We start from the raw sequence: 9,053 nt of genomic DNA on the forward strand, positions 1-9,053 counted from the left end.
TTAAAACGTGGAACTTCCACACTGCCAGTATTTCTTTTGCATGATCCTTCTTAGGCTTTCCAAGAAGTCTTTCAGTGTTGTGTACGTGGACTCATTCACATTGCAGCTCTTCTACAAAAGAAACGTTTCGTTGTGTGAGTATATACTTGGGTCTCACTACCTGTCTCGCCTATGTACTCGTTCAAGCAGATTCTGGTAGCCTCCAAAGCAATGTTCAAACCCAAGCTTCCAGACCTGAGTTTGACTTTCATGAGGCATCAAGATTTGGCCTGCTTTTTTTTTTTGGCATATGCCCTGGTCACTACTGGTCTGCCTTTGGGGTACCACTCGGTCTGTGGAGCAAGATGGAAGTCTCACTGCCCTCCTTCCCAGGAAGCAGTTGCATTCAGAGTGGGGGCACTTCGTGTAACAAGGCATCTAGGAAGCGCCCTCCATGCCAATGCTGCGGTGTGGGTCTCAGTGCTGTCAGTTAGTTATTCATTACGTAACTTAGACCAGCCACCTTGCTTACAGAAGCTTCATTCCTTCCCTTGGGGACCACTGTGGAGTCGTAGTGCCGAGTTTATCCATCAGTGATAATCCAGCCACCTGTACAAGCCACTGTCATCACTGTCCTGGTCATGTCCATCAGGATATCTTGTCCTCCACTTTCTGACATGCCCCCTTCCACCCAGGGGCCAATGTGAACAAATATCACTCCAAGCACACCATGGGCTCCACCCTGTCGGTAACTCTAGATATTTCCTTCTATCCTCGGGACAGCTTCCAAAGCTGTGTGAACCCAGCTGCTGAACCTACTACTTTGTTTTGTTTTTGGAGACAGGATTTCTCTATGTAGCCTTGGCTGTCCTGGAACTCACACTGTAGATCAGGCTGGCCTCAAATTCAGAAATCCACCTGTCTCAGCCTCCCTAACGCTGGGATTGAAGGTGTGCACCATCACCACCTGGCTTAAACCTACTTTCTTAACTGTGATCCAGCCACACTAGAACACATTCATTTCACCCAGGCATTTGTCTGTTAGCCTCATGGCCTGCTTCCTCACTTAATCCAATACCTGCTTAGAGAATCAGCCCCTCCCAGCCACCCACTCTCTGTATTCCTATGTCTTTCTTCATAGCATGAACACAACCAGGCATTGCATTGCTGTTTGCCTCTTCTAACTAACTGCTCCACTAGAACATTCCATGAGAGCAAGAGCTCTGCTGGTCTTTAGTGCTGCCTCTGCGGTGCCAAGTCTTTTGCAAGTTGCTGTCCTGCCCTTCTTACCTGTGGAAACAGGCTGCTGATGCCCCTGTAGAGTTTCTTCAGGTCTTTGAGAACCCTGGAATTGTTCTTCAAGCACAGGGTCACCTCATGTTGGAAATAAAACTTGCGAAGCACCTGGGAAGCCCTGCAGATGAGGTCTTTCTCCGTGGAGTTCTGCAAAGAGAAACCATGCAGGAAGCTGTCGGCTGCTTGGGTTTGAACTTGAGCGGGAGATTTTCCTACCCCAAAGGTGGGTCTGCTAAACTCAAAATCTATATGAAAGTATTTCTGCAGAATCTCCCAGGTTCTTTTCCATGGAGGGTTTTATTCAGTAAAGTCACCCACCTAGGTAGATGGCAGAGTAGGGAGCACCTGCCTGCATCCTCAGTCCCCGCCTTTCTACCCTGTGGGCTTCCTTTCTGCCCAAGGTGCCCACGTGAGCTCTTAGCCGGCTGTGGCTCTTGTTCCTATATGGTCCTGGAGACCCTTCATGTTTGCTGATGACTGAGTGCCTGCTGGGGGCATGCTCCATGCAGCCCTGCTCAAGGACAATGCAGTGTTTTAAGATGCTCATAGTCCCATGGAGAATTAAGGCATGTTCTCCCAGAAGGTCAAAGATAGAAGTCCAGTGTGGGCAAGGTATCCAGGAGCCTGGCCTAGGGGTCAGGAAGGGCTCCTGGGAGGGGGCACCATTGACCTGGGCCTTGGTTGAGCTTCTGAGAGAAGCCTCTGTTCATCATTGGTAGAGATGAGAGCTCCTCGCTTTCCCCAAGGACTCGGGTCTCAGAAGACAGCCAAGAACTGTCTGTGCCTATGCCCTGATGTGTGCATGGTGACCCTGACTACTCCGCAGCCTGCACACCGGAAGTCTGACATCACCAGGAGCTTCTTAGTGCCTCTCATGGCCAACCGAGCCAGGATGTGCTGTGACAACACCAGGGGAGCTGACAGGCAATGTGTTGCCCAAGCAGCGTCTAGCTGTTCTCACTTTTCACAGTTACCTCATTTTTTCCTGACTATTACAGTATACTTATCCCACCAGCCAGGGTAACTCTTATTCTGCTATTATTTGGGTAAATATCAGGATTGGGGGAGAACTCAATGGTAGAATACTTGCCTAGCATGTGTGAGGGCCCAGGTTCAAACTCCAACACAGGAGAGAGAGAAAGAGAAAGAGAGAGAGAGAGAGAGAGAGAGAGAGAGAGAGAGAGAGAGAGAGAGAGAGAGAGAGAGAGAGATCTTACTAGAGTTTTGTTGGTTTGAGACAGAGTCTCACTGTGCATTCCTGGCTGGCCTAGAACTCACAGAGATCTGCCTGCCTCTCCTTCCTGTGCTAGTATTAAAAGTATGTGCCACCACACCCGGCTTATCAGTATGTAGCTTCTAAAAATAATGAGATTAAAGATGGAATTGGAAAAAGACTTCACCAAGTGGTGACTCTTCAAAAGAACTTGTCTCAAAGGCAGCTTGAACAGGGACCTTCAAGTTTTAGTCACACTGACTTGGCGACCAAGGATGAGATGCCACCCCACTTGCTTGATTGTGTCTCTGCCTGAGAAAGTCCTGCCTGGCAGGCCTAGCTGTGGCTCAGGGAGCAAGCACACGGTCGGCCAAGCTTGCACCTCAGGCCTCACCACAAGCAAGTCTGTGGCTCACAAGAGTGCAGGAAATGGCTACCTAGGAGGTGTCTTGTGTGGTGGCAACTGTTTCAGGTCCCCGGCTGGTCTCCACCAGCCTCGTTTAGGCCCAAGAGAGTTTAGTCCTATCTCTACTGCGTTTCTTTATCTCTAATCAGGCCCAAATCTAATCAGCCAGTGCTTTAGATGAGGTAATCTTTTAAAAATAAACCAGCCAGGCGGTGGTGACATGCACACCTTTGATCCCAGCATTTGGGAGGCAGAGGCAGGTGGATCTCTGTGAGTTCGAGACCAGCCTGGTCTACAGAGTGAGTTCCAGGACAGACTATAAAGCTACAGAGAAACCCTGTCTTGAAAAACTAACTAAATAAATAGATAAACAAACAAACAAACAGAGCCAGAGGAGATGGCCCAGTGAACCTGAGTTCAATCCTCAGAGCCCATGTATTTTTTTTTAAAGGGGGCATATGGTGGTGTATCTTAGTCATCCCAGGGCTGGAGAGGCAGGGACAGGAGGGTCCCTGAGGCTCAGTGACCAGCCAGCCCAGCCTACTTGCCAAGCTCCAGGCCAATGAGAGACTGTCTTTAAAAAAAAGTAAAAACGCAGCAATACAGAGGGTGCCACTATGTGGATGAACACACACACACACACACAGATACACACACACACACACACACACACACACACACACACGCACATGTGTGAACATACACACAAGCATGAACACACACAAACGCATGCATGAACTCTCAGAGCTTCCAATTATTGTGTAAAGAATAATTACCCCAACTGATGGGCACCAAGAGGCCCTTCACGGAACAGCCCCCTGACGTCAGCTTCCTGGCCAGTATTGTCTGTGACACCAGGGATGTATCTCAGAATCTTCCTACCACCACCTGGGCACCTTGATCCCCCAAATTTAAAGTAAATGTAGTAGATGTTGGAAAGGTAGTCTCTTGAGAGCCCCAAAGAAGTAGTCCCCCTCAAGACAATTTTGTGGGTTCTAGAGAATAACCTTCCCCTGGTGAGAAACTCCACACTATGAAAGTAAGCAATGCTGAGTCTTGGGGGACAGACAGGATTGGGGGTTGGGGAGCAAACCCAGGAGGTGCTGAAGCATTTTGGGGAAAGCCCAGGAAACAAGGGTGACAGCAGCCGGGGAAGGCTTGTTTTCGAGCACCTAAGTGTTGGGGCACACTGAGGAGGAGCAGAGCCAGCATGGGGGAGGGATGGGAGTGGAGCGCTCACAGTGGTCTAACACACACACGCACGCACACACGCTACACTGAGCAGGCTCAGGCTGGGAGCCATGGAGACTTGGGTGGCTGATGGCCCTCCCTAACTCAACCCATCTCAGCAGCTGGGCTGTGCCAGCCTTACACAAACACTTTCAATTAAACTCCTAGGACTGGCCTCCATCCAGCCCTCATGTGAACTCCAGAATCAACCTTTCTATCTCCAAATGTGAACACCGAGGCTCCAAGATACAGGAATATCTGCCAAAAGCCAGATGGCCAGTGAATGGCAGAATTGCAGTCAAAACCAAAGGCTCTCTCACCCAGGCCTGGTGCTCCCTCTAGGCCCAATTCCCAGGAGCTGGTCCCTGCACTGGGCTTTTCTAGGGCAGCACAGTAGACTCAGCTTCGGGTAGCTGCCATCTGAGTTGGAAGGACTCAGAGAATCAGTAAATACTTAGTGACATATGTATGTATGTATATATATATATGTATATGTCTATATGCACACACTATATATGTAGGTAGGCATATATGTCCACATAAACACACACATATATGCAAGTGAATGTGTACATATATACATACATGTACATTTGTCCTTCAGAAACTCATCCTGGAATAATCCTGAATAAAGTGAGACCATCCAGATAAAGTCCCGAGGCAGTTCCCCTGTGAATTGGGAGGAACCCTGATCATGGCCTGGGTGCCGGGCGATGATCCTAACTACTTCACCCCTGTTCGGCACTCGTGGGAATCAGGCAGTCGGGAGACCACTGGCAAATCAAGGCTCTGGGGGTTTCGTTCTCACTTGTGTGTTTCCATGAAAACAGGAACTGAAGGGCACAGAGCTATTGGTACAGAGGTAGCCAGTCATGTGTTTGTCAGAGAAAATGCACTATCAGCTGTCACATCTGTCCCCTCCCACTACAGATGGAGGGGTGGGGGTGAGGCAGAAAGGGGAGACAGATGCCAGGGCAGAAGCAGGGATGGTCAGATTCCAGCCAGAGGACAGTTCTAAACTAGGCTGAAGGGACTGGGGGGGGGGGGGGGACAGAGTGAGCTGAGGATCCACATAGAGGGCCACCATCCCAGCTGGCTCTTAGGTGACCAGGCTGAGAAAGAGGAGATCTGGCGGGACTGTAGGAAGTCTCTTAGACAAAGTGAAAGCCCTTCTCAACCTGTAATCTCCATATCTGTTTCTGAAAGAGTATTTGGTTTTTCAGAAATGCATGGGCCAAATGAAGACAGAGAAAGCGAGGAGAGAAAGGAGAGAATTCTCTCATTCAACAGGTAAATTATGTCCTATGTTGCAGAGACTGTGCCGAGACTGGGTGGGGAGGATTCTAGGGACCCTTGCACCCTGGGTTAGTATGAACAGACCCAGGCATTCTATGACATGACTTCTAAGTCTAGTGAAATCCGAAACTGCAAACTACACTGGAGCGTAGCTCAGTCTCCTTGGGGCCCGCCAGTTTTCTGTTGCAGAAGTTTCTCGTTCAGACATTGGCGGGGAAGCCTCCTCTCCCACCTGTCACATATGCCAAAGCCGACCCCAGGGCTCCACTTACCTTCCTTGCTGAAAGGGCGTCTGGTACGACCATCTCGGTGCATGGTGTCTTGACACGGACAAAATGGAAAGATAAGAATTAAATCCAGGCAGGACAGAGAAATTGTCAATACACCTCTCATTCCCTCATCCCGTAAAAACTCCCTGCAGCCTCAAAGTCAGGAGTAGTGGGGTCTCAAGAAGTCTGGCTATGTCCCTAGTCCTGCTCCAACCGCCAGCCACCTACCTCTCCGTCAACTCAGTTCTAGCCTAGAACAGCCGGCGGCAACATCACCTGAGCATCTGAGGAGATGGTGCCAGATAGCGTGCTCACCCCTTTTTCTGTGACCTGGTTCAAAATGTGAATGATCTCTTTCAAGGCTCCATGGTGGCATCCGAGGGTCCAGTTCCCGGTACATGCTAGAAGGCAGAGCAGGATGGCAGCTAGCTGGGGCCTGAGACCCATCAATAGATCTCTACCGTCAGTGATAGGAGACAATTAAGGTTATCAAGAGACGCTAACAATGCAATTCTGACAGAGATATCTCTATATATAGAGTTAAAATTGCTGAAACCAAGGGAAAGTGAGTTTACATTGGAAATTTTTGTTACACCAGATTGTCAGTTATTTTGGGCCAATCAGCACCTCTCTTCCAGGAGAAAAAATGCCTCAGAGAAACAGGTAAATTTTCCTGTGAAATCAGACCAATTGGAAAATGAAACCCTTTTTTAAAAAAATCTACAAAGTTTCAGCATAGGAAATTACACCATAATCGGCCCTGCAGATTAATCTTATCAGCGCTGGGGTTGCCACTGGCTTTTCTTTTGCACAAAAGGAAGAGGTGGCAGGTGTCCGGTGTGCTGGCGCATCCTGGGGAAAGAGAGTAATATCAGGAAAGTCTGGCGTGCACAGCACCCCGGGGTTGGCTGCTTCCTGCCATGGGGGCACCTTGGAAACTCTGGTGTCTTGGGAAACCCGACTCTGTTCTTCACTGATAGTAGGGTGATGGAGGCAGACCTTCTCCCGTGCTAGCCCAGCTGCTCTTACAAGTTTGAGGTCTGTGGAGACAGACAGGTGACATCAAGTGGGACGAGAAGAGCCATGAGGTCTTTACCAATAAGGACATCCCGGGATGGGTTGACCATTACCCCTCCCAAGGTAGAAGCCTGAGGAATAACTGCTTTAAAAAAAGTTTTAGCTGGGCATTGGTGGCGCATGCCTTTAATCCCAGCACTCGGGAGGCAGAGGCAGGCCGATCTCTGTGAGTTCGAGGCCAGCCTGGTCTACAAGAGCTAGTTCCAGGACAGCCTCCAAAACAATACAGAGAAACCCTGTCTCAAAAAACAAACAAACAAACAAATAAATAAATAAATAAATAAAAAAGTTTTAAGGAGCTTTAGAGATGGCTCAATGGTTAAAAGCACTGACTGCTCTTCCAGAGGACCTGGGTCCAAGTCCCAGTACCCACATGATAGCTCACAAACATCTGTAACTTTAAATTAGAACAAAACCAAAAACCAGTGATTGCTAAAAACAAAAAAGTTGAAGAAATAAAAACAAAAGTAAAAAATTTAAACACAGAGACACCCTGTCTCAAAACACAAAAAGTTTTGCAAATTAAGCATTTATTTTGTGTGAGTGTGTATCTGTGCTTGCTACAACATGCGTGTGGAGATCAGAGGACAACCTGCAGGAGCTGCTTCTCTCCTTCCACGTGTGGATCCTGGGAATTGAACTCAGGTTTGCAGGCTTGGCAGCAAGCGCCTATCCCCACTGAGCCACCCCCCTGGCCTGAGGATGGCTGGCTGCTTTTAAGTGAACTTAAACACATCCTCAACCAATGAGGGAACAGCCATGTCTCACCGGTTCCCCAGCTGTCATCCACTCCTCTGTCTTAATCTACTGCATATGGGCCTGGTGAGGGGCCAGCAGTAAACCCATTGACCCTGCCATTCGCCTGGAAGTGAAGGTTTTTTTGCAGTGACCCTTCACTCCTGTCCTCTGTCCTGTCTTCACATTCCCTTCCTCTCTTCTTTCTTTCCTTCCTTTCTTTTTTTTTTTTTTTTTTCTTTTCTTTTTGGTTTTTTGAGACAGGGTTTCTCTGTATATCTCTGGCTGTCCTGGAACTCACTCTGTAGACCAGGCTGGCCTCGAACTCACAGAGATCTACCTGCTTCTGCTTCCCTAGTACTGGGATTAAAGGTGTGTGCCACTAGTGTCTGACTTTTAAAAAAAATTTTAAAAATAAAACCTGTTTGAAGGTTCTCCTACTGAAGCCCAGACGAGCTTGGAAGTCATATAGCTAATGCTGGCCTTAGATTCACAGTGATTCTGCTTCCACTTCCCGAATGCTGGGATTATAGGTATGAACCACCACACCCGATTTACAAGTATCTTTTTAAAAATGTGCCTGTTGTAAAGCTGGACACAGTGGCATGTTCCTGTAGTACTAGAGACAAATTCAACATTTGGAAAATCGTTACCCACCAGGCACTGGTGACACACAACAGGCCAATTCCAGGTCTGTTCTCCTTGGCCAAGAACTAGAATAAAGGTCAGAGCTCTCTTTGGGTGAAGCAGATACATTGAAAAATAAAATAAAGCTGGGCAGTGGTGGTGCACGCCTTTAATCTCAGCACTTGGGAGGCAGAGGCAGGGGGATCTCTGTGAGTGCAAGGCCAGCCTGGCCCACAGAGTGAGTTCCAGGACAGCCAGGGCTACACAGAGAAACCCTGTCTCAAAAAACCCCCAAATAAATAAATAAATCATTACTCGGAGTTGGTTTTTCCCTTCCACTTCTCTGTGGGTCCTAAGGGTCACACTCAGCCTTCATGGCAAGCCTCTCCCTGCTCAGCATCTTGATGGCTCTGAAGCTGATCCTGCACTTTGCAGTTGGAGGACGGGCAATTCCTGTTTTGCTTTTAGAATTTTTATGTGTCTGAGTATTTTGCTTTCGTGTGCATACCGAATGCATCCCTGGTGCCTCTTGAGGCTTGAAGAGGGGGTTAGAACCCCTGAAACTGAAATCACAGATGGTTGTGAGCTGAATCAGGGTCCTCTAGAAGAGCAGCCAGTGCTCTTAACCAGGAAGGCGTGCCGAAAGGGGTGAAGTTCTTTTTGTTTTGCTAGACAGGGTTTCTCTGAGTAACAGTCCGAGGTATCCTGGAACTCAACTTGGTAGACCAGGCTGGCCTCGAACTCACGTAGGTACACCTGCCTCTGCCTTGAGTGCTGGGATTAAATGTGTGTGCCACCATTGCCCGGCCAAGGGTAGGGTTTTTGAGAAGAGCATTTGGCAGGTTGCCTCTAGGACAAGCAGATGTTCAGCTTAGGTTGAAGAATTTGGCTGGGGTTGAGCTTGCAGGTGAGCAGGGGTGGGGTT

General features: G+C 48.6%; 1 protein-coding gene across 1 annotated transcript; it reads right to left on the reverse strand.

Moving 5' to 3' along the window:
• Il4 (interleukin 4) lies at positions 1-6,478 on the reverse strand. Its single transcript, XM_005067769.3, has 4 exons — positions 6,005-6,478; positions 5,693-5,740; positions 1,270-1,422; positions 1-111 (listed from the first exon to the last, which is right to left on the reverse strand). Exons 1-4 carry the CDS (start codon positions 6,134-6,136, stop codon positions 1-3), a joined length of 444 nt encoding a protein of 147 aa, XP_005067826.1. The 5' UTR covers positions 6,137-6,478.
• Between the last annotated feature and the right edge of the window lie 2,575 nt (positions 6,479-9,053).

Source organism: Mesocricetus auratus, unplaced genomic scaffold, assembly GCF_017639785.1.
Source record: "Mesocricetus auratus isolate SY011 unplaced genomic scaffold, BCM_Maur_2.0 Super-Scaffold_100007, whole genome shotgun sequence".
NCBI classification, from domain to species: domain Eukaryota; kingdom Metazoa; phylum Chordata; class Mammalia; order Rodentia; family Cricetidae; genus Mesocricetus; species Mesocricetus auratus.